Source organism: Amphiprion ocellaris, chromosome 17, assembly GCF_022539595.1.
Source record: "Amphiprion ocellaris isolate individual 3 ecotype Okinawa chromosome 17, ASM2253959v1, whole genome shotgun sequence".
Lineage (NCBI taxonomy): Eukaryota > Metazoa > Chordata > Actinopteri > Pomacentridae > Amphiprion > Amphiprion ocellaris.
Genome location: NC_072782.1, coordinates 31,896,029 through 31,922,843, shown reverse-complemented (window position 1 = coordinate 31,922,843; position 26,815 = coordinate 31,896,029). Strand labels below are relative to the sequence as shown.

The window sequence follows — 26,815 nt, the reverse complement described above, 5'->3', positions numbered from 1 at the left end:
AAAATAACATTTAAAATGTAATTTTACCCCTTTTGTTAAAAAAATCTGTAAAATATTAATTTTATTTTTACAAAATATGCATTTTTTATATTTCTAAATATAAATACATATAATAATAACAATAATAATAATATAATTATAATAATAATGTGTATTTATATTTGTAAATATTTATTATTATAAATACAAATAAATATCATTATGTTTTTTAGAATACAGTAATATTATTTATATTTATGAATGTATTCTAAAAATCTATAATTTTACAGATTTTTTTTTTTACATTTTTAAGCGTAAGTGGTCCGATAAAAAAATAAATACTTAAGAGTAATTTTCCCTATTTTGTTAAATTACAAAGAAAAAAGTAATAATTTTTGTATTAACCCTAAAAAACTTTAAAATCTCTATTTTTACATATAGTATTTTTTTTTCACAGCATGTAAACATAAAGTATACAGTTTTATTCTATTTAAATCAGCTAAAATTGTTATTTTTATTAAGTATATTAGATTTATTCATATTTATTGAAATATCATATTTGTTTCAGGTCATCAGGCTGTTAAATGGAATACAATAAAACTTTTTTTGACCCTGAAGAAATTTCTTGAAAAATTACAAAATTACCTAAAATGAGATTATTCTCAAAACCAGCGTCAATATGAAAAATGAAATTACAAAAGACTTTATCTGTATTTCACTTATTCTCAGAAAACTACAATTCCCACCATGAAACTACAACTTTGGCAGCATCAGCACTTCCTGTTTCATCCAAACTTCTAAAACCTTAATGTTTTTTCATCACAAGAATTTGAAAAAAACACATAAAATGAGTCATTAATGAGTTACAGTTGTTTTATTTTTCATTATTCTGCACGTTTCCAGCTCAGTTGGCTGATATTTATCCAGCTTACAATCAGAGCCTTCAGGATTTAGCAGCAGCAGCAGCAGCAGCTCAGCAGCAGCTCAGCAGGAGTGTTTGTGCTGCTTTGAATCGTCCAGTTTGAGCTCCGTCCTCCAGATCAGAGCTGATTCTGCAGCTTTGTGTTTCTTCCTGCTGTGTCAGACTTCAGCTGCAGGGCGTCGCCTCGTCTCGTTCTCTTCCTGTTCGACGTTCGGCGGCTCTCGGCTCCAAGGTTTACTTTCAGTTCGCCGTCAAACGTGACTCATCAGTTCCAGTAAAGAAACCAGTCAGCAGGTCAACTTACTGGAAGAGCAGCTTCTTCTCCCAGCAGAGCCTCGGCTGTTCCACACCCACGGAGTTTATATCAGGAGCCGTAAAAACACGGAGGACGGCGGTTTATCTGGGATTCTACTGACGACATAGAGCTCAATGAGAACCAGAAAGAGACACAAACTGACAGGAAAGAGACGTAAAATGACCACAGAGAGGATAAAAACTACCGCAAAAGACACACAATTATAAAAAAGAGACATAAAATGACCACAGAGAGACTAAATACGACCACAAAGAGACTCATGATAGAAAAGAGACGTAAAATGGTCACAGAAAGGTTAAAAACTACCACAAAAGACACAAAAGTATAAAAAAGAGATGTAAAATGAACACGCAGACACAAAAAACGTCCACAAAGACGCTCAAAGTGATAGAAACGAGACGTAAAATCACCAGAGAGGTTAGAAACCACCACAAAAGACACAAAAGTATAAAAAAGAGATGTAAAATGACGACAGAGAGACTAAAATCGTCCACAAAGAGACTCAAAATGAGAGAAAAGAGATGTAGAATTACCACAAAGACACAAAAACTGTCCACAAAGAGCCTCAATGATAGAAAAGAGTCATAAAGTGACCAAAGAGAGACTAAATGCAACAACAAAATGACTATAAAGGGGCAAAATAACCACCAAGACACAAAGAACAACCACAAAGAGATACAACATGATGACAAAAGCGACGTAAAATGACCACAGAGAGGTTAAACTACCACAAAGAGACTCATAATGAAAGAAAAGAGATGGAAAATGACCACAAAGACACAAAAAACGTCCACAAAGAGACACAAAATAATAACACTAGAGACTTAAAATGACCACAGTGACTAAAAACTACCATAAAATGACTATAAATGGATAAAATGACCACAAAGTGACACAAAACAACCACAAAAAGAAACAAAACGACCAGAAAGACACAAAGACACACAATGCGACTACAAATAATGACACAATATACACAAAATCACACAAAACGACAACAAAGAGATTCAGAATGATGAAAAAGTGATGTACAGTGAACACAGAGAGACTAAAAACGAATATCAGTAAAACTTCGGATATTTTCTTTAAGAATATTCACATAAAAATCGATTTTTATGTGAATATTCTTAAGAAACATTTTTAACATTTCTTTTTTTTCCACCAAAAAATGTTCAAAAATTTCCCAAAATTGTTGAAAATGTGGACATCAGAAGTTTAACTGTGAAAATATTTTTTTCCACATTTTCAAACTTTAAAACGGGTCAATTTTGACCCCCAGGACAATATGAGGGTTAAAAACATAAATCAATCTGAAATTGAACATTACTATTTTAAATATCCATAATTTATGATAAAAGGTTGGTTGGTTCAACATATTTAATTACCCTGCAGATGTTTAGCTCTTCCTTTAAATGAAAGCGTTTATTTACAGTTTCTTCTGTTTCCTTTCAGTCCGTCGGGGAAGAAGTTCCGGAGTAAACCCCAGCTGTCCCGTTACCTCGGCAACACGGTGGACTTGGCATGCTTCGACTTCCGCACCGGGAAGATGATGCCGGGGAAGCTGCAGAAGAACAAGCAGAGGTTCAGACACGATCCTCTGAGCCTCAAGGTAACACCTCCACCTGCGGGGGCGGAGCTTAGCCGGCGTTAGCAGCTTAGCAGCTTAATGAGGCGGCAGCAGGTCAGAGGAGGAAGAAAGATCCTTCATTCATCTTCACACGACTCTCACAGGAGCTGCACTGTTTTAACCAGATGTTTGACTTCTCCTGGTTTTCTGGATGGTTTCACAGGAATTTATCGTGACTTTTGAGGTGGTTTCTCTCAGGTTTTACTGCCGGAACCTCAGATTTAGTAGTTATTGGATATTCTACCAATGAATCCATCAGAAATGTTTCTTCGTTATTAACTCTCTAAACTACAAGCAGCTTGCATGCATAAAAAACAAAATGCTGCTCTCCCAGTACAGTGCACAAAAAAACCCAATACCAATAAATATAATTAAATAATGATCAAAAATACAACTAAGAAAAATAACTTAAAATAGCAGCACAGTTTATTTAGCAGTAAAAAGCAATTTCTCACTGCAGTTTAGTCTTCGGAAATGTCATGTGCAGAATGATGCAGTTAAAATGCCATAAATTATTGTCAAAAAAGGAAAAAACATTTTTAACTCTAATGACTTGGAGATTGTCCCAAATTACTTAAAATGTATCAAAAGTGACTGATAATGCAGCCAAATAATCTAAAATGCCTCCACAGTTACTTAAAGCTTGCCAATAATGACATGAAACTTGTCCAGAAAGACTCAAACTTTGTCCCAAGTTAGTCAAAGATGTCCACCCTTAAAAAAAATAGAACAACCATGAAGGCTTGAACTGTGTCCAAGATTACTCAGAATGATTCAAAATCTCTCTGAAATTACTGAAAAAATTGTTCCAAATGACTTTAAACTTGTTCAAGATGACTCAAAATGATTTAAACTACTAAAACCGTGTCCAAAATGTCTCAAAACCTGCCAACAATTACTCTAAAATGACTCACAATTTGAACAAAGATTGCTCAATATGGCATAAAAGTTGTACAAAATTATTAAAAAATTGTGTTAAATGACTCAAAATTTGCCCAAGATTCCTCAAAATGACACAGAATTACTTAAATGTGTTTAAAACTTCTTTAAAATTGTCCAAAATGAACTCAAGGAGAACCCAGAAATGTTTGTAGTCACTATAATACAGCTAGAATGAAATCACGAAAACCGTTCCAAATGACTTGAAACCTGTTTCGGATGACTCAAAATGACTTCAGTTACGAAAACTGTGTCCAAAATGACTCAAAACCTGTCAACAATTATTCCGAATGACTCAAAACTTGGACAAAATGATTAAAAAAAATGTTCCAAATGACCCAAAAATCATCACAAATGACACAAAACTTGTCTAAAGATGAGTCATGACATGTCAAAAATTCCTTAGAACGTGTCCAGAACTACCTAAAGTGTCACGGGCTGAGGCACAGACACGGCTGGATCAGGTTAAACAAGACTTTATTAACACAAATTGTACTAAATAACGGGGAAACTGAGCAGGGAAGGAATAACTAACTAAGGGCTAAGGATGAGCTAAGCGGCGTAGGAAGAGAAGCTAACTGGACTATTGCACAGGATGGGGAACAGGTGTGCTGAGCTGCAGCCACCCAGACTTCTGCTCATCACTGATTAGTACTGAGGACAGCTGCTGCAGAGAGCAGCACAGTGGAGAAAGAGCAGGAGCAGAGGAAGAACTGAGAGGAGTGGAGGATGAGTGAAGAAAAGGAGGGAGGAGGTGAGATGTGGGGCCTGATGCAGGGACCAGGGAGGGGCCATGACATAAACCATGACTAAAATTATTAAAAATTGTCTTAAATGACTCAAAACTTGTCCAAGATTCCTCAAAATGACAGAAAAACTTGTATAAATTACATAAATGTGGTTAAAATATCTCTAAACTTGTCAAAAATGACTTCAGATTTGCCCCAAATTAACTAAAATTGACTTTTTATGCACATAGGAGCAAAAACATGTAGAAACTGCTCAGGATTCAGAGGGTTAATGAAGTCAAAGTGTTTCTTCTTGGGTTGTTCAGTTAATTGATCGTTCTGTTGTGATGCTGCTGGTGTGTGGTAGACTAGTGGGATTTCACAATAAAAGACCGATAAATGTTTTTTTTTTTTTTTTTTTTTAGCAACTATTGAGCCATTTCCTTCTCATTCTCCATTTTTAAAATCCAAACACATGGGAGCTGTCTTTAATTAAGCCTTGATTAAAGATGTGGAAGACTCTAGAATCTACAGACGCCTAAAACACCTTAAGGAGTGTCCGATGACGGGATCATTCCAGATGTTTTTACCATCTTTTTATCATCTCCACTCTGTTGGTGATTCACCTTCAGATCGTCCAAATCTCGTCTCAGTCTGTCAGAGTTTTGGCTTCGACTCGTCTCTCTGGTGTTTTGACTCGAACTTTCAGCTCGCTTCTGTCTTATTTTGACCTGGACGGTTGGATTTGTCTCGGCCTTGAGGATGTTTTCCTGCTCAGAAGTCGTTCTTTATGTTGGTTTGACTCAGCTGTGTCTCAGTCTGGTGGATGTTTTGACGTGAACTCGTCTCCTGAGTGTTTTCAGTTTGTTAGCCTTGACTTGTTCTGTGAGTGTTGGGACTTGAAGTCATGTAGATCAGTTTTAGGACTTCCTAACTTGAATTCGTTCAGGTTTCTTTTGCCTTGTGGGTATTTGACTCAGACTTACGTCATTTTTCCACCACTGTCTCGGTAAAGTATGTTTGTTTTGCACATTCAGCGTCACATTTTGCATTTCCTTGCTGCAGCGTCTCTAAGAAACCCTCACTGTGAATGGGCAGAACTCATTATCAGGATCTGGAGTTCATTTAATTAAATTTGAATGGACGTCCAACCTGGGTCAGCTGACAAACACAAAGTCCTCAAACATACATTACATAAGACCCAACCTGACTCAGAGAGCAAAGACTCTTCTCCAGTTTACAGAGCAGTGACAACAAACTGGTTTAAAGATGCAGTGACCGAGCTTTTGAGACTAAATTTAGCATTAAAAAGCCACAAACATCATGATAGAATGATGTCCTGAGCAGAGAATAAAGTCAAACTTGCTTTGTGTGGGTTAGGGTAAGAGTTTATTCCGTTTTTTTGGTAGCTGATCAGGCCTTGTGTGAATGTTGGTGCACATAGATCCCTCCAATTGAAACTGTTGTCTGAAAAGATTGAGAGTGACATCCTACACTGGACTGGAAAAGCAAAAGTGCAGCTCAGCGTTCAGCCACTGTTCTAAAAACCAACAAATTTAAAAAGTATGTATGTTTAAGTAAGTATGTATAGATCAGAAAATATAAATAGTTGACTTCTGTATTATCATATTTTTTGTTAATTTGACCTCAAAGATGGAACTTTTCATGACAGCTTTAATTTTTTCTGCATATTTCAACTCACTAATAATCAGAGGTTTTTAAATCTACTGTCCAATATTACAGATTCTGAATCAATGACATGATGAGAAATAAGAGAGAAAATGTCAGGTTTTTATCTTTAATAGTTCCTCAGATATTGTTGAAGTAACCAGTAGACTTTGTAGGGTACGTATACTGGTGGTGGAGATTGTCCTGTTTAAAAACATCTAAAAACACACAAAAATACATGAAGCACACTAGTTTTACCTCAAATGGAAGGTTAAGGATCTAATATTTCCCAAAAGAAAGTCTAATAGTATTTGATCAAATTTCACAGATATCTTTATAAATATCCATATTTTATGCTGTCAAAGTTCAGGTAAATCAGAGAGAGTCAGACAGAAGCTATTGATGAACTTTATATGAATGTAACAGATTCCTGACAGCCAATAATAAACCACGATCTTCCATGTTGGGGTTTCAGCTTCGCTAACAGCCGGACCAGTGTTCCTGCAGTGATAAGCTCCACCCACAACTATCACAATGCTGTTTCTTAGAGGGCGTTACTGAGTGTGCTGATAGTTTGGTGTTTCTTTGTACCAAAGATAAGAGCAGCTTCGCCCACATGGCAGAGCATCGAAAAAAGAAACTTCTTAAGTTGTGTTTTCACCACTTCAGAGGAAATCCGTTTCCCTCTAACCTCCGCCTCACCTCACTCTAACCTGAAATCAGCTCTATATATTACTGTTAATCATTTACATCATGAGGACTTTGGTTTTCTCCAAAAGCGAAACCCAAAAATACAACAAACACTGGTAATAAAACTGAGAAGCAATCCAGGAAGAAAGTGAGGAAACGAGGAGTGAAGGGTTCAAAAGCAGGAAGTCTTTGACCTTCAATTGTAGTTTTCTGTTTACAGACACATGACCCTCATGACCTAAAGTAACCCAGAGGATCCTGCTAGCATCCCTTAGTGGCTGTTTGACAACATGTTGGGGATTTAAGGAGGGAACAGTCTGTCCAAAAGGAAAAACATCTGGGCTTGAACAGCAACTGATGCAGCATCTCTGGGATCAGATACTTTTGAACCATTATAGAGTCAGAGATCATATAATCTGAGCTAACCTCATCATTCTTATGCTCCTGTATAAAATATAAAATAAACATTCACCCTCTTTAAAGTGATTCATTGAACTAATAAATCTGACTAGAGCAGGACGTCCTCAAGAACTGAGAGACCGAGAAGAAAGAGACTAGAGAGGGAGGCCACCAAGACTCCTATGACTCCTCTGAAGGAGTTACTAGGTTCTAGTCTCTTTCTTGCTTGGTCCTCGGCTTTTGAGGACTTCCTGCTCTCAGATGATCTTTATTTCACTAACTGTTGACTTCTAGAACCTCCTGTGTTGGATTTGTCACTTTAAAAGGAGGTCAATACTTATTTTTGACTGACATTTCTTTATAGCAATCTGTTTCACTTTTATATTTTTGATAAATTCTTGTGTAAAATCCAAATTAAATTCATCACGATTCAATGTCGAACTTCCAGGCCTGGTGAAACCGTTTTATGGACCCCTTAACTCTATAAACCAGCTTCTGCTGTGACAATAAACTGCTGAAACCACACGTTTGTTCGCAGTAACACCCAAAGTTAACCACCGTCACTTTCACATTGGAAATAAACACACTAGTCTTGGTTCTTCTGTGGCCTTGTTTCAAACATGAGTCTTTATTTTTACCGTTTAGACCAGGGGTGTCCAACATGAGGCCCGTGGGCCAAAAGTGGTCCTCCAGAGGGTCCAATCCGGCCCTCAAAGTGTAAAAATTACAGAGAAGACATTAACTGCAGATTGTAAATTAGTAAAACTATAAATTTAAAATCATTTCTAGACCATGACAAGTTGTTTGGATCATAAAGTAAAATACTAGACTTCATTGTTCATTTTTTTTGTCTTATTTTTGTCATTTTCTGTTTTGCCTTTCTCGCTGTTGTGTGTTTTTGTCATTTGTCCATTTTTTTTGTTGCTTTGAAACTTTTTTGTCTAATTTTTTGTTTTGTTTCGTGTCGTTTGTCTCATTTTTTGTCATTTTGTTACTCATTTTTGTCATTTTGTGTCTCATTTTTGTAATATTTTGTCTTGTTTTTGTTGTTTTCTGTCTTTTTTTGTCTGACTTTTGTTGTTTGTCTCAAGTTTTTGCCGTTTTGTGTCTCGTTTTTGTAAAATTTGTCTCATTTTTTGTCTTTTTTTGAAGTTTTGATCATGAGTCATTGTTCTTTTGTCGTTTTGTCTCATTTTTGTAATATTTTGTCTTTTTTTTAGTCTGCCTTTTGTGGTTTTGATCCTCCAGTAAATCCTCTCTGGTTCAGTTCCAGATGACTAAATGTTGTGTTCCTTTGTCGACACTCTGTGATCTGGAAGTTGTAATATGGAAATGATGAAATGAGGCTGAATGTTGCTGAAATTGAGTTCATTTTTCTTCATGAATTTCAGGTTGTTCATGATGTTTTGTAAAAAGATAATTTCTTTAATGTGAACATTGTACTTTTTTGCACTAAAACAAAGGAATCATGTGGAGTTGTGTTTATTTATCGGTTATTTTGCTGTGATTTTACTGGTCCAGTCCACAGTCTGGAGGGTTTTTAGAGAGTTGAGGGTTCAGTGTGATCAACATCTTCATGCTTCAGTAAGGCAGAAGTAACGCAGCAGTGTGTTGTTGTGTGTTGTTGTGTTGACACAGTTTGCGATTCGCTGCCACTGCTGCTGCTCTTCACACATCATTACTTTGGAGCGCCGGCTCACTTCCTGTTGTTGTCTCGGCTCAGAGTTTAACCCCTTCATTGCACCTTTAAAGCTGTGTGTCTCACCTGTAGGGAGGTGAAGCAGACCAGGAGGCAGGGAAGGAAGCAAGGAAAGGACACGTGAAGGAAGGAAGGAAGGATGTGAGGAGGGCAGGAAGGAGCAGGAGGAGGGTGGGAGGGAAGGAAAAGAAACACAACAACAACAACAAATCTTCTTGTTTCTGGTCCAGGGAGGCAAACCGGACCTGAACACGGCGCTGCCCATCAGACAGACGGCCTCCATCTTCAAACAGCCTGTTACCAAGGTGACCAGTCACCCCGGCAACAAGGTGAAGACGGACCTGCAGAGAGCGACCGAGCAGCCCAGACAGGTAAACACAACCCGGAGCACCGGGGTCGCCATGGTGAAGCTGGGAGGATGCTGGGTTGTCATGGCGACAGCGGCCACTAGAGGGAGCCGAGGTATCAGGAGAGAAACAGTGCAAAGAGCTTTTATTCTTTCATACTGTTAACCCTCCTGTTGTCTTCATTTACGGGCACCAAAAAATATTGTTTCATTGTCTGAAAAAAATCCAAAAATTCAGCAAGAAATTCCCCAAATTTCTGAAAATTTGCAAAACCTTTAGGAAGAAAATTCCAGTAATTCCTTTAAAGTTTCCATGAAAAGTTTTATTTTTTAAAAAATCCACCAAATTTGGTAAGAAAATTCTTGTAAATATTTTCAAAAAATGAGTAAAAATCTTCCCAAATGATCCTTATAATATCTAAAGTGATTACAGATATATCAGTAAAACGTCCAATATTTTCCTTAAGAACATTCACAAAAAAATCTACCAAAATCCAGCGAATTTCACTGGATTTTGGTAGATTTTTTTCTGAATGTTCTTAAAGAAAATATTAGAAGTGTTACTGATGAAAGATATGAAAGGGATTTTCCTTCATCTGCACCTTTTTAATTCATTTTTAGAGGAGTTATAACTGAAGTAGTTGCTGTCGGACTTTGGAGGTCCATTCATGATCCCCATGTACAGTACACTGTTCTAAAATCTCCAGATATCCTGTGCTGTGTCCACCAACTCTGTTTGGCTTATCTGGCCCAATAAAAAGTTGATAAAAGACAATGTTCCTAGAACAATTTATCACTAATTCTAACTGAAGTAGTTACTGACGGACTTTGGAGGTCCATCGATGGCCTTCAAACACTGTAAAATGTTCTAAAATCTCCAGATATCTTGTGCTGCGCCCGCCTGCTCAGGAATAATCATTAGCACTGTACAATCTGTAACTAGCTGCTATATCCCAAAGTAGTACTTTCTTGAAGTACAAACAAGAATTTTTTTTTTAACATTTCTTTTTTTTCCCAAAGTTTCTGGTTTCCAGCTTTCTGATCAGAACCAAAGTGAAACTAACCTGTGTCTGTCTGCAGCTGTTCTGGGAGAAGAGGTTGAAAGGTCTCCGGTCCTCAGACGTGACAGAACAGGTTCTCCGTTCCATGGACCTTCCTAAAGGCCTCCAGAGTAAGTCCTCCAGCATCACCTTTAAACCTCACCACAGACCTGCTTGTGATCACCGGTTCTGGTTCCAGGCGTGGGTCCGGACTCCAGCGACGACACCCTGCTGTCGGCCATCGCCAGCGCTCTGCACATGAGTTCGACTCCGATCACCGGACAAACTTCTGTAGCTGCTGAGAAAAACCCGGCGATCTGGTTGAACCCGTCCCAGCCGCTCTGCAAGGCCTTTACCGTTACCGACGAGCACATCAGGTGAGCTTTACCACAGGAAGTCCACCTTAAATCATCAGGAACCTTCTGCTACAACATCTCTGGTTTACTGGAAACTTTTTATTAGAAACTCTGGATGTTTTAAAAGATAGCTGTGAAACTTTACCTTCATATATTGAATATTTTATGAGATAAATTACTTTAAAAATCACCCGTTGATCCACTTTCAGCAGGTTTTTTTCCTCACATTTTAATCTGAATCTGTTTGAACAACAACATCTGAGGAACTATTAGACTTTCTTCTGGGAAATATTAAATCTTAAACCTTCCACTGAGGTAAAACTAGTGTGTTTCATAGATTTTTGTGTGTTTTTAGATGTTTTTAAACAGGACAATCTCCACCACCAGTATACGTACCCTACAAAGTCTACTGGTTACTTCAGCAATATCTGAGGAACTATTGAAGATAAAAACCTGAAATTTTCTCTATTTCTCATCATGTCATTGATTCAGAATCTGTAATATTGAACAGTAGATCAAATAATGTCTGATTATGGAGGAGATGGAACCTGTGAAGAGTTTCATCTTTGGGCTTTAATTTACAAAAAATGGTGATATTTCCTGAACCACATGTAGCTGCAGGTCACAATAATACAAAACTAAACATGGAGAACACTTTAATATGAAATACTGGGTCACAAAAATGGAAGTAAAAGTTATTTTAGTTGAACTTTTTCAAGGTTTGACAAGTTCTACCACAAAAACTAAAATATTATTAGATAGTCTGATCCAAGTAGAGATCTGGAGTTTCAAAATGTTTCTCAAAATATGTACAGATTCTGAATCAATGACATGATGAGAAATAAGAGAGAAAAGTTCAGGTTTTTACCTTTAATAGTTCCTCAGATGTTGCTCAAACACTCAGATTTAATGTAAGAAAAAACCTGCTGAAAGTGGGTCAACAAATGATTTTAAAAGTAATTTATCTCTCGAAATATTTGATATATGAACCTAAAATTTTACAGATATCTTTATTAATATCCACATTTAATGCTGTTAAAATTTCAGGAAAATCAAAGATGGTCGAGCAAAGATTGAAATAGTTTTTTAATGTTGAATGAACGTGGTTGTTGTTCTGCTAATAGAAGTATAATGTTTGTAGAATCCCAGTTTGCTCCAGTTTCCTGTTAAACTCCAATGAATGCTGAAGCTCTGAGGACTCATTTAGACCAGACATTTTTTATGTTATGAGGTGAAAGAGACAAATCAGCTCAAGAAGGTAATTACGGCTCTTTAAAACCCTGTAAGATGTAATTAGTGCTTCTTCTTCTTCTGTGTCATAATTTAATCAAAAACATATTTTTAGATTCAGAGTGACACTTTCTGAGAATATCTTCACTGCAAACAAACACACTTACAATCACTAAAACACAGAAAGTCCTCATGGCTCCAGAATGAGCTTTAAAAAATCATCTTTTTAAGTTTTCTTCAGTATCAAAGTTTTATTTTTTTACATCATCTTTCTTTGTACATGAAGGAATGTTTTCAGAGGCGATTTATTCACCAGTTTCTGTACGTTTCCTACTCAAACCTGAACAAACTGTTACCTCTGAACCTTTGGGCTCGCCAAGATGTGAATATTTTTGAGACTTTTAATTGGTGCTCTGAAAGTTTCTGTAGCGGCCGCCAACATGTTCAAATCTCTTTTTCCCTCGAAGGACATTCTTGATATTTGAAATGAAAAGTTGGTTTAACAAAATGCTTTCTCAAATCCACGTGTTCAAGGATGTTCCTGCTGCTCTGGAAGTCCGCCTGGTTTGACCGGTAGCTTATAATTATTAGATTTTAGCATTTAGACATATCCAGAATTGGTCATTTGTGGCCTCAAGTGAAGAAAGTTGCTTTTTCAGCCTGGATGTCCTCAAGAAAACAAATGGTGCTCAGATCAAGATATGTTTTCAGGAGAGGCTGTCCAAAGAGATTTTCCTTCATCTGCACCTTTTTAATTCATTATTAGAGGAGTTAAAACTGAAGTAGTTTCCATTGATGGTCCCCAAATACAGTAGATTGTTCTAAAATCTCCAGACATCCCGTGTTGTGTTCACCCAGTCTGTTTGGCTTATCTGGCCCAAAATAAGAGTTGATAAAAGAAAAGGTTCTTAGAAAAATTTATTAATGAATGTCCAAACTTTAGAGATCTACTGATGATCCCCAAATACAGTAGGATGTTCTGAAATCTCCAGATATCTTGTGCTGTGTTCACCCACGCTGTTTGGTACACTTCAAGAATAATAACTTTTACAGTATCTGTAACTAGTAGTCTGTAACCAGCTGCTGTATCCTTTAAAAAGTGCAAACTCACAGTCTTTTAGAAACATCCAACCACAATACTACTTCCTGTCCATCCAAAATACTACTTTTTGTTCCAGTACTTACACTTTTAGAAGTTTATTTCACCCAAAATAGTCCTTTTCTAATGACTTAATTATGATTTTAAAGGTTTGTTCCAATCAAAACAACTACAAAAATACTATTTTCTAACTAACAAGTTATGTTTTAAGGGTTGATTCCACCCAGAATACTAATTTCTAACAAATGTGTTGGTAGTTTTAAAGGTGTATTCAAACTAAAATCCAAATTTTTAAGGGTTTATCTATCCAAGCAGATGTTTTCCGGCAAATTAGCTATGGTTTTTAAGGTATATCCACTCAAAATACTACTTTCTATCCAAACACTTATAGTTTAAAAGGTTTATTCCACTACATTCCCCTATCTAAGAAATTAGTTATGGTTTTAAAGGTTCATTCCAATCAAAACTCCACTTTCTGTCCAAGTACTTATATTTTAAAACCTTTATTTAACCAAATAGTTGGTTTCAAAGGTTTATTCTACTCATAATAGTACTTTTGCCAGAAAGAAACCTCCTCTTCAGAGTAAACAGGAGGTAAACATGTTTTCTGGTCCAACAAAGAGCTCATGAACAACAAGTTTTCTAAATATTGGATCCTTACACACACATTTGTCCTTCAGAAGCCGATCTTTGTGGTTATTTTATTTTAATATATTCCTATTCAAGTGTTTCTTTGGGTGAGGACATGTTCTAGAAGAGTGGTGTTGTGTTTGAGGTCAAACAGACTCCCCCGTCTTGCAGAACTTCCATTTCTTCTTCTTTGATTAAACCCTGAGGTGAGCGAATCCTCAGACAGCAGATGAGGGCAGATGACTGATGCATGCTGGGTAGTGGTGGTCGTAATCAGCTGTAGGTAGAGGAGGATGGGATATGAGGAGTAATGGAGCACAAAGGAGGAGGAGGAGGAGGAGGAGGAAAAGCAGGGAAATGTACAGCAGATTCAGAACAACATCCAGAAACAGCTGCTGGATCAGAACGATGATCGGCACAAACATCCTGCAGCTCAGATTCACCTCCATCAGCTGCTAGATGATTCTGATCTGAAGAAAGGAACCAAGAGATTCCACTAAGATCAGGAAAATGTTGTTTTATTCATGTTTCTAGTCAAGAGACAGCATCAAACGACCAGATTTCTTCATTTTTAGGGACAAAAATTACATTATTTTCATTTTTCTGACCAAGTATTTCATATTAACCCTCCTGTTTTCCTCATTTAGGGACACCAAAAAATATTGTTTCCTTGTCTCTAAAAATTCAAAAAATCAGCAAAAAAATCCCCCAAATTTCAGAAAATTTGCAAAACCTTCAGGAAGAAAATTCCAATAATTCCTTAAAAGTTTCCCTTAAAAGTATTATTTTTAAAAATTCGGCAAATTTGGTAAGGAAATTCTTGTAAATATTTTTCAAAAAATGAGTAAAAATCTTCCCAAAAAATATCATAAAAATATCTAAACTGATTACATACATATCAGTAAAACTTCTAATATTTTCTTTAAGAACATTCACATAAAAATCAACCAAAATCCAGCGAAATTTGCTATATTGCAGCACATATTCTAGTGTTTGCAGAAAAGCAGATACAGAATTAAATTAGCTGATTTCTTCCTGATTGTGTCAACTTTTTCCTTTACTTTTGGATGAATCCTGCTGTGTTTTGTGCTGGTTTCTGGCTCTGACCTCCTCTGTCCTCCTGGCTGTGATTTAAAGATCAGCCTCCATATAAAACCTGACTGCATTTCCTCCGGCCTGCCAGCAGGGGGCGCTGTGGACACGTTACCCTCTCTGTGGGTGTGTGCTTCATCATGCGTGTGTGTGTGCGTGTGTGTGTGTGTGTGTGTGTGTGTGTCCAGTAGAGAACAGCTGGCTGAAGCCATTACAGCAGAATCACTGGAATACATCACTGGACGCTTCACGCCCTCTTTCCTTTTCTATTTCCCTTTTAGCCCTTTTCCATCCTCTCTTCCCTCCCGTCTTTCCAATCATGCATCCTTCTCCCCTCCTCGTTTTTCCATCTTCATCTCTCCCCTCCTCCTCCTCCTTCACTGCCTCCTCTTATATCTCCTCCTGACTTCTACTCCATCCCCCCCAAACCTTCCTCCCTTTTCTTATCTCTCCCCTCCATTAATTTCCCATTCTCTCCCTCTTCCCTCCCCTTTCCCCTCTCTCCAGTTGAATGTGCTTGTCATCCCAAATCGCTCTCATTCCTCCTCGTCTTCACCTTTTTTCTCCTCCTCCTCCTTCGCCACATCACTCTTTTTCTGCCTTTTCGCCTTCTCAGTTTCTCCTATTGTTCGTTTTCCTGCTATTTTCATTCATTTTTAGTCTTTTTTAGCTCCAACAGAAGCTAACAACTTCATCCAGCATCACCACGTCTTGTCTTATCTCTCAGCGGCTCTTTGTTAATCCAGATTCAGTCTCAGATGGACGGATGATTCTGTCCTTTGGTTGGAGAGTCTAGACATTTGCTTTAAAGAGCCAATATCACCCATTTCCCCCTGAATTTTCATTATACTTCCTTTCAGATTTTCACATGTACAGCAGCAGATACCACAAATGCGTAGTTGTCATTATTATACTACTTTTGATGTGAAAAATGTTCACCTCTCTTGGATGTTTCCACTTTTACTGCTTTTCAGCGTTGAATCAAAGTCAATTTAATTTGGCATTTTGTGCAAGAATGAAACAAAAAAGACTTTTTTTGTCAAAGTGAAACCAGATTCATACAACGTAATGTCAGTTAATTAAAAACACAAAATGCCAAGAAAGAGACGCGTGAGGGAGAGAAAGACTCTGTTGGAAAAAGCTCCAATTAAATCTGGACTAGAGTTCACCAGAAGACATGTGGAGACTCTGAAGACACCTGGAAGAAGGTTCTTTGGTCTGAGGAGACCAGGATGGAGCTTTATGACCATCAGACTAGATGATATGTTTGATGGACACCAAACACTGAACATCATCACAAACACACCATCCCCATTGCGAAGCATGGTGGTGGCAGCATCATGATGTGAAGCATGGTGGTGGCAGCATCATGATATGAAGCATGGTGGTGGCAGCATCATGATGTGAAGCATGGTGGTGGCAGCATCATGATGTGCAGCTGGTGGTGGCAGCATCATGATGTGAAGCTGGTGGTGGCAGCATCATGATGTGAAACATGGTGGTGGCAGCATCATGATGTGAAGCTGGTGGTGGCAGCATCATGATGTGAAGCTGGTGGTGGCAGCATCATGATGTGAAGCATGGTGGTGGCAGCATCATGATGTGAAGCTGGTGGTAGCAGCATCATGATGTGAAGCATGGTGGTGGCAGCATCATGATGTGAAGCACGGTGGTGGCAGCATCATGATGTGAAGCACGGTGGTGGCAGCATCATGATGTGAAGCACGGTGGTGGCAGCATCATGATGTGAAGCACGGTGGTGGCAGCATCATAATGGTAGAGAGTAAAATGAATGCAGCAATGTCTAGAGAAATCTTGACAACTTGTTTTAAACTCACTAAAAAAAAATAAATTGGAATCCATTTGATGCTTCCATATTTTTCTTACATTAAGATTTAGGGCTTCGGGCGCCGGGGATTAATAAACCTGCAACGACTATAAAACTGTTTTATTCTGCTCATACAAAGTAATAAATTCTCGATGTCGAGTCAAAAACGTTTTGGGTAAATGGTGAACTGGCCGGCTGTGGAATTAAAAGGCGACGTCCTGAGAGCGTTGTGTGTTTGTGTTTGTGTTCAGGGAGCAGGAGATGAAGGTGTACCAGGCCAGGAGGAGTCTGGAGGAGGCGCTGACGGCTGACGGTTTGGCGCGGGCCGCCGAAAACAGCCGAGAGCTGCTGCGAGGGAGGACGGCCTGAAGACAGACGGGTGAGACGAACACTACGACGGGCTGAAGACGCCCAGAGATCTCAGGCGTGATGTAGCCGATATTAGCCAGTTGTCATGGTAACCCGACCTGCTTTCAGGCAGGCAAGATGAGGTGCACATCAGTCAGAAAATGGAATATGAGCAAGAAGAAGAAGAGATAAAAGATCTGTCAGAGCAGAGAGAGAGAGAAGGGGGAGTTTAAAGTCTGGACATTAAATGGCTCCGTGTGATGAATGACAGGAAAAGCTGGAGTGATGCCGTTTGGTTGCTTTCACTTGCATCATTATCACAGCACTCATCTCCTCCTCCTCCACACTCAGGCTTCCTGCTCAGAGAGACGTTTGGATTTATGTGTTTGCAACTGTTCACAGCTCAAATTCTGTTAATTTACAACTCATAATGTCTGTTTAGGGACATTTTCACTCCTGAACTTGTTAAATAGCGACACATATTTCAACAAATTCTAAATATATCAACCGATAAGGCAGAAGACGAAGGTCATGCACTACCAGAAATGTATTTGAGGATAGGTGTAGTACCTTGTTGTACCACCAGGTGGAGCCAATTACTGCGTCAAAAGTTGAAAGACTGCAATTTGTTTGAGTTTAATAGTATACAGATGCAGAGAGCATTGTGGGGGTTTAGCTAGCGATTGGTCACTATGACAAAGTCTTCTGTGGTGGTTAATGACCTCTGGCTAGCGCTAACGTATTCCAGATGAGCCCTTTTCAAGCAAATTAATGCAAGTTTCACATGTCCCCTCAGTGTCTTTCAACATTTCATCTTCAAACAGTACAAATATGGTTAATTTGACTAAAGATTGACCTTTTAATCAATCAGCTGTGGTAAATAATTTAACAAACTTAAAATATATCAACCGATAAGGCAGAACATGAAGATCATGCACGTCCAGAAATGTATCAGAGGCTAGTTGTAGTAACTGGTTCTTCCACCAGGTGGAGCTTCTTACTGTTTAATACTGTAGAGACCAGAGGAGGCGTCACTCAGACTACAGTTCTTGTTGGCAAGCATAGAGCATTGTGGGAGTTTAGCTCCTAAAAGGGCACCATGACGAAGACTTCTGTGGCGGTTAAAGACTTCCAGTTAGCGCTAACTTATTCAAGATGAGGTGTAGTTTTCTCAGACAGCAAACCTTCATATTAAGGCCCGTTTTTACGACAAATCTTACATGTCTGGTCTTGTTTGTCTTGATTTGGACACATCAACTGACTCAAGAGGTTTTCTCTATTTTTGCTTTTTTCTGTGGTGGAGAAAAAAATGAAAGTCAACTAAAAAGGGGTTGATGAAACGAAATATGTTTCAAATTTTTTCGCAAAACTTAAGGCAGGTCATAAGAGGAGTGGAAAATAAAACAAAAAGACATAAATACATATTATAGAAGTTTAGCATACAGACGATTTAACAAAGAAAAGAGAAAACAGTGAGAAAAGCAAATAATTTACATATAGATAGATATTGGATGCTTTGAAGCCATTTTTAACAGTTTCCCACCGTTTTTAACGTCCTTGCTGTCAGGTTTTCACAGTTTTTTGAACATTTTTTACTATTTTTTTGACGGTGTGTGATGGTTTTAAGTTAAGATGTGAAACTTCATGTCTTACTGATGAATCCATGTAGGGAAGAAGCTGCAGCTTTAAATGCGACCTGTTGTTCATCCCGGCAGTGTTTTGGGTGATGGATGGTCTCGTGTTAATGCAATGCATCCTCGCTTTACGTTTCTCTCTGCAGTGAACAAACAGCAGACTAAAGAACGTTTACTTTGAGAATCTCGCACGTCCGTCCATAGGTTCTCTGTTTCCAGGTCAGGGTCGCCGTGGCAACAGGACAGCAGCTGTGAAAAGGTTTTCGCTGCAGAGTTTGAGATCTGAGGGTTTATTTTTCCCACAAGGAGGCTCAGATAAAAGAGGAGAGTCTTATCAGATGACTGCAGTCTGGGTCGGTTTACCTCGGCTCGACTCCACACCAAGAGAAAAGGAAGGGTTTGACAATTTAATAAAATTCTCCAGACTTTGTTTGTTCAATTAAATTACAGATAATAAACTAGTGAAACCACAATTGTAAAACAATTTAAATAAATTAAAAACATCCCGGGGCTGCACAGTGGTGTAGTGGTTAGCACTTTCACCTTGCAGCTAGAAGGTCCCTGGTTCGCGTCCCGGCTTTCCCGGGATCTTTCTGCATGGAGTTTGCATGTTCTCCCTGTGCATGCGTGGGTTTTCTCCGGGTACTCCGGCTTCCTCCCACAGTCCAAAAATATGCTGAGGTTAATTGATCATTCTAAATTGCCCGTAGGTGTGAATGTGAGAGTGATTGTTTGTCTCTGTATGTAGCCCTGCGACAGACTGGTGACCTGTCTAGGGTGTCCCCTGCCTTCACCTGAGTCAGCTGGGATAGACTCCAGCCCCCCCATGACCCTAGTGAGGATTAAGCGGTGTATAGATAATGGATGGATGGATGGATAAAAACATCCCAAAACTGTAACATCAGAAGTCTGTATTTCTATAAATCTGTCTTTCATTTTTTTTACAATGTGTGACTGTAAAGTTACACAGCTGTAATGTATTTAAATCCACTAAAATAATCATTATTTTACAGATGTTTCAAAGAAAATTTATATGCATTCAGATTGAAAAATGGCAAATATTAAAATAATAAAAACATGTTTTCTATGTTTTGTTAAATTACAGATTATATCTAGTAACAACTCATTAAAAAAAGATTAATTTACATACAGATGTAACCACCATGCTTCACATCATGATGCTGCCACCACTGTGCTTCACATCATGATGCTGCCACCACCATGCTTCACATCATGATGCTGCCACCGCCGTGCTTCACATCATGATGCTGCCACCCCCATGCTTCATATTTTAGATTTTACAGTGCAGGTAAATGGTGGATAAATGAAACCGGTTCGTCCTTTGGGGAGAAAACTTCAAGGAAATCTGTTCTTGGCTGAATTTTAACCACAAACTAAAGAGATGCTGCTGTCGTTGCCCTCTAGCGCCACCATCAGGACTAATGTTTAGCTTCTCAGAGTTTCGTCTAACGCTTTCAGTATTTATTCTCTAAATCATCGTGGTAGATGCGGTTAATCGAGTCTGACGCTTCCTCTAAAAGCCGGCAGATAAGGAGGCTTCTTTTTTTCTGCTTTTTTTAAAAAGCACATTTGTTTTCTACGGAGGGAAAATCGTTCCATTAATGCAGATTTATGCAGATTGGCTGGATGGAAGTCGTTTGGGCGAAAAGAGCCGCTGAGAGTCGAGGAGTGATTACTAATGGGGTTTTATATCTGGACCGCAGACCACCAGACAGGCTGTTTGTGTGTCTACTGGAGAAACAAACCGGTTAAACCTTCACAGAATTTGCAGACTGGTTTCGCTGCTTCTTTATTTATAGGGAGTCGGTTTTATTCCATCCACTGTCCTTTTATGTGACTCTTTATGTTGCTGAAACAGTAGGTGGCAGTATAACGGCGCTAAAACGTGTCTGACGACCTTCATTTTGTTGTCAAAAGCCATCAGTTTTCATTAAGAGAATGAAATGTTCAGGGCTGCAGAGTGTTTAAATATGGTGCAGAAAAGGTCCTGCATTCCAACGTTTTATGCAGGAAATTGCTAGAAATTAAAGGTCGATGCCAATGTCGACATGTGAGGGAGAGACTGACCCCTTAATGATGCATCAGTTGATATTCATCGACTGAATCACTCTGCATATTCATCCACTCATGAAGGTTTGTTTATGTGTGAGGCTGCTTTTATGCTAATTTACATCACCTCAGAGACCGGTATGAGGACAAGTCATTTCAGGCCATACATTTAGAAAAAGCAGCTAATTTCTGGATTTACCTTCAGTCAGAACAAAGAGCAACCATTAAGTACCAAAAATGCAGTTCCTCAAACGGCCACTAGAGGCTGGTTCTAAAAGCCAGTCAATCTCCAAAGGCCTCCATGTTAAAACGTCCAACTTTACACCAGAAATAAACACATTTACAACCTGGAACTAAATACCATTTTGGTCTCTATAGCTAATGTTTCTGCTTATAGCTGTACAGGAGGTGAATTTTTCTATAATGCACCTGTTTAAATTGGATTAAGGCTAAAAGTTATGCATGAAAACATGAGTCAGAGTTGGATACAAGAACATTTCCAAGTTCCTGAAGATCTCTTGGAGTCCAGTGAAATCCATCATAAAGAAATGGAAGGAAGATGGAACATGAATAAATCTGACTAGAGCAGGCTACAGAGGGAGGCAACCAAGACTCCTATGACTCCTCTGAAGGAGTTACTAGGAAGAGACTAGTGAAGGAGGCCACCAAGACTCCTATGACTCCTCCTAGAGTACCACCTCCTGTATTCAACATTCTTCAGTCCAGTTTCTTTTGTACTCAGTTCTGCTGAAATTCACATAAATATTTTCCCTTTTTCTCTGAAATAAACAGTTTTATGTAAATAAGAAACACTTTTCAACGTGTCACATTTCTGCTGCCATTTCCAGCAACCGTCAACCACACATGGAAATCTTTCACTCTGAGGATCTGCCAGCTAGAATGGAATAAACTGTCCAAACACAGCAAATAAAGCAAGCAGACATTTAACCAAGACAAACGTGGATTCTACAAAGTCCTGAAAGAAGAATCTCAACCTGTTTCCTCTTTGACATTCTGGGTTATTCAGTGGAGATTGATGGAAAACAAATGACAATTTAAAGCTTAAAATAAGAGGAACACAGTGAAACCATGAATATGAAGAATAACTACAGATGAATCCCTGCAGTCATCACAGCTGAATGGAATCCACTCTACATCTGCTTCACATTCACCTAAATGGAATCAAAAAGTTGCAATAACTGAACCAATCAACATTTTCTTTCAGTATTCCCAAAGAAAGTCAGCTGATGGTGCTGAACCTTCTGAACCACCTTCTCCAACTGAGATGAGCATCAAAAACCCTCTTTATTTAGTCACCAATAATCCACAGCTGAGCTCCACTTCACAGATGCAGACGATCTACATGATGAGCTGAGACCTGCTGTATGTTCAAGAAAAAAGAAGACATTCATAACGATCCATAACAGCTTTAGCTTCACATCATGATGCTGCCACCACCATGCTTCATATCATGATGCTGCCACCACCATGCTTCGTATCATGATGCTGCCACCACCATGCTTCACATCATGATGCTGCCACCACCATGCTTCATATCATGATGCTGCAACCACCATGCTTCACATCATGATGCTGCCACCACCATGCTTCACATCATGATGCTGCCACCACCATGCTTCACATCATGATGCTGCCACCACCGTGCTTCACATCATGATGCTGCCACCACCATGCTTCACATCATGATGCTGCCACCACCGTGCTTCACATCATGATGCTGCCACCACCGTGCTTCATATCATGATGCTGCCACCACCATGCTTCATATCATGATGCTGCCACCACCATGCTTCACATCATGATGCTGCCACCACCATGCTTCATATCATGATGCTGCAACCACCATGCTTCATATCATGATGCTGCCACCACCGTGCTTCACATCATGATGCTGCCACCACCGTGCTTCACATCATGATGCTGCCACCACCGTGCTTCACATCATGATGCTGCCACCACCATGCTTCACTTCATGATGCTGCCACCACCATGCTTCATAATGGGGATGGTGTGTTTGTGATGATGTTCAGTGTTTGGTGTCCATCAAACATATCATCTACTCTGATGGACATAAAGCTCCATCCTGGTCTCCTCAGACCAAAGAACCTTCTTCCAGGTGTCTTCAGAGTCTCCACATGTCTTCTGGTGAACTCTAGTCCAGATTTAATTGGAGCTTTGTTGGTGGATGAACAGTCTCTAACATCTCAGCTGCTGAAGCTGGAACTCCTTCAGAGGAGTCATAGGAGTCTTGGTGGCCTCCCTCTCTAGTCTCTTTCTTCTCGGTCTCTCAGTTCTCGAGGACGTCCTGCTCTAGTCAGATTTATTCGTGTTCCATCTCCTTCCGTTTCTTAATGATGGATTTAACTGAGATTTTCAGCGACTTTGAAATTTTCTTGTCAAGAAGCCAAATTAAATTCGCCACAATTTAACGCTGTAAAGCAATCAAAGAGGGAAACTTCAAGGAGGATTGAACACATTTTTATGGGCAACGTCAGATATTTCATCTCACTTTGATTTCAGTTCCTCTCAAACAGACCAGTTTGTTGACTATTGATTACCTAAATTTTTCATGCATCATTTCCTTTTTTATGAGGTCAGGTCTCGTACGTCTGACGCTGGAGAAGAAGGTTCTCCTGAATGTTTGCTCTGTTCCTTTAAATGTGCAGACCGGCGTTTTTTATCTGATCGAGACTAAAGATTCCCGCTGCTGACTGAGAAAAGCCTTGATACAGACACACATTAGCTCCTCAGTGTGTGAGTGTGATTATTAGCTTTGTATCTTGTAATTTCCAGAGGAGCTGATTCAGACTCCCGCAGCATTTTTCAGCTGCTGGTAATTAGTGGATGTTGAGACACAGAGAATTATCTGCTTCAAAGTCATTCACAAGCCTGATAAGTGCTGAGTGTGTGCGCCGGCGCTGTCAGTCAGCCGAATTGCCTCGATTAAGCAGCAGATTATCAGGATTTTCTAATTATTAGGGAGTAATTAAGACTGAGCCGAGGATTATCAGACCGAAACATGAAAATACTGAAACGGTTCAGGAGGAAAACATTCAGAGTTAGACACAGGAAAACACAGTGAAACGGTGAAACAATGAATCACTGAAGAGCTTCATTGTGAAGTCTAGATTTAGAAAAACCTGCATTCTGCTAGTGGAAGACTGAGGGATCCCCAGTGGGACAGATTCTAAATGGCTGAATAAAAAAACCATAATAGAGCGCAGTCAAGACGTCAGATTTGTACGCTGCAACTGATTTAATATTACAAAATGAATGTTTTTTGAATAAAGGGATTCAAAATGGAATAAATAAGGAGACATTACCAATGGCAATGAAAGGACTCAGACAAAACTGGGATTCCCAATGGCAAATTAATGCCTCCAGAGTGGTAAAATAGTGGATTTACACTGCAAAGAAGTTGGCGATTTATACAATGGCAATTTAATGAGGACAATGAAAGGGATTAAAAATGTCAAAATTAGAAGGAGTTGACAAAAAATGGATCAATAAATAGTTCAAGATTGAAAGAAGGGATACAAAATTGCACAATAAGACACTGAAAATCCAAATGCTAAAACTACACCGCCTCCAAATTATTATGTAAATAATATTTTACTCTAATTTTCCTAAATTGTCGATAGAAATGACAGTCAGCATAATTTTCAAGTCATCAGCTGTTAAAGTTTTTATTCAAATGTTATTGAACAAACCTCCCAATGAAAACTATTTTTTTCAAAAATAAAAAACTTAAAATGCACTGTTCCAAATTATTATGTACAACAGAGTTTCAAGACATTTTCTAGGTTGTAAAGAACTGAAAATAGTCATTTGTTGAATTTGCAGCATTAGGAGGTCATATTTACTGAAATCAAAAGCTATTTCAATCAACAACATCTAAACAGGTCAAGTTACATTTAAACATAGGATCCCTTATTTGATAGCAGCTTCACAGTTCTTGTATCCATTGAACTTGTGAGTTTTTGGAGAGTTTCTGCTTGAATTTCTTTGCAGGATGTCAGAAGAGCCTCCCAGAGCTGCTGTTTGGATGTGAACTGCCTCCCACCCTCCTAGATGTTTTGCTTGAAGATGCTCCAAAGGTTCTCAGTAGGGTTGAGGTCAGGGGAGGATGGAGGCCACACCATGACTTTCTCTCCTTTTATGCCCATAGCAGCCAGTGATGCAGAGGTATTCCTTGCAGCATGAGATGATGCAATGTCGTGCATGAAGATGATTTTATTTCAGAAAGCACGGTTCATCTTTTTGTACCATGGAAGAAAGCGGTCAGTCAGAAACTCCACATACTTTGCAGAGGTCATTTTCACACCTTCAGGGACCCTAAAGGGGCCGACCAGCTCTCTCCCCATGATTCCAGCCCAAAACATGACTCCGCCTCCTCCCTGCTGACGTCACAGCCTTGTTGGGACATGGTGGCCATCCACCAGCCATCCACTACTCCATCCATCTGGACCATCCAGGGTTGCACGGCACTCATCAGTGAACAAGACTGTTTGAAAACTAGTCTTCATGTATTTCTGGGCCCACTGCAGCCGTTTCTGCTTGTGAGCATTGGTTAGGGGTGTCTGAATAGAAGGTTTATGCATAACTGCAACCTCTGGAGGATCCTACACCTTGATGTTCGTGGGACTCCAGAGGCACCAGCAACTTCAGATGCCTGTTTGCTGCTTTGTAATGGCATTTTAGCAGCTGCTCTCTTAATCCAATGTATTTGTCTGGCAGAAACCTTCCTCATTGTGTCTTTATCTGCACGAACCCGTGTGCGCTCTGAATCTCTTAATAGTACGATGATCACACTTAAGTTTTCATGAAATTTCTAAGGTTTTCATACCTTGTCCAAGGCATTCAACTATTTCATGCTTTTTAGCAGCAGAGATCCTTTTTCTTTCCCATATTGCTTGAAAATGGTGGTCTGCTTAATAACATGGAACATCCTTCTTCAGTAGTTTCTCCTTTAATTGGGCTCACCTGGCCAACTAATTATCACAGGTGTCTGAGATTGATTTCAGTGATCCAAAGAGCCCTGAGACACAATACAATCCATGAGTTTAATTGAAAAACAAAAAATTTCATCTTTATGACACTTAAATACAATTTGCACAATAATTTGGAACATGGTGTAGGTAAGTTTTGTACAACAGCTGAAACTTAAAACATTTAAAATAAGCTAACAAAGGATTCAAAACTGCATAATGAAGAATCTACAATAGATCAACTAGAAATAAAAATAACAAGGATGTTTTTCAAAAGGAGGGATTCCAAATGGTGCAGTGAAGGATGAAAAATGTATCATCTGTGGATTCAAACTGTGCATCCTCACAAGCACAGAATCTCCACCATAAAGCACGGAGGTGGCAGCATCATGACTGAAGCACGGTGGTGGCAGCATCATGATGTGAAGCATGGTGGTGGCAGCATCATGACTGAAGCACGGTGGTGGCAGTATCATGATGTGAAGCATGGTGGTGGCAGCATCATGATGTGAAGCACGGTGGTGGCAGCATCATGATGTGAAGCACGGTGGTGGCAGCATCATGATGTGAAGCACGGTGGTGGCGGCATCATGATGTGAAGCATGGTGGTGGCGGCATCATGATGTGAAGCATGGTGGTGGCGGCATCATGATGTGAAGCACGGTGGTGGCAGCATCATGATGTGAAGCACGGTGGTGGCAGCATCATGATGTGAAGCATGGTGGTGGCAGCATCATGATGTGAAGCATGGTGGTGGTAGCATCACGATGTTCAGGCTAAACGTTAATCTACTAAATACTGACTTTAAAAATGTCCCAGTGAATAGCTGTAGTGGACCTCAGTGTAGAGAACGTTCCTTGTTTTTTTATCCTCCTGGTGGCAGCGTTTGTTGTAAATCAGAGTGGAGAGGAGGCGTAGGAACTGGAGAACACGGTAATTTGTAATATCACTCCTGCTGAGCCGACGCCTCTGGCTGGTGTTTTCTGTATAATTAAAATGTTTTCTGAGCAGGAAAAAGCCTGTAACTGTAGCCCCGCCCCCCTCATTAATGCAGCGGGAGGGAGGGAGGGGGGCGGTGTCAGGGGGTTAATGGAGAAGCTAATGATTAGCATGGAGCCTCTCCACATTAATTGGATGTCTCTTTTTTTTTTTTTTTGTCCGGAGGC

At 39.3% G+C, this 26,815-nt stretch overlaps 1 protein-coding gene across 1 annotated transcript in view; it reads left to right on the top strand.

The window, feature by feature from the left end:
* mbd2 (methyl-CpG binding domain protein 2) overlaps positions 1-26,815 on the top strand; it is a 30,876-nt gene that overhangs the window by 2,636 nt on the left and 1,425 nt on the right. The window contains exons 2-6 of the mRNA XM_023263992.3: positions 2,670-2,826; positions 9,198-9,338; positions 10,394-10,484; positions 10,553-10,730; positions 16,840-16,967. Coding sequence (XP_023119760.1) covers positions 2,670-2,826; positions 9,198-9,338; positions 10,394-10,484; positions 10,553-10,730; positions 16,840-16,957 — 685 coding nt within the window. The 3' untranslated portion in view covers positions 16,958-16,967. The remainder of the gene's footprint in view (positions 1-2,669; positions 2,827-9,197; positions 9,339-10,393; positions 10,485-10,552; positions 10,731-16,839; positions 16,968-26,815) is intronic.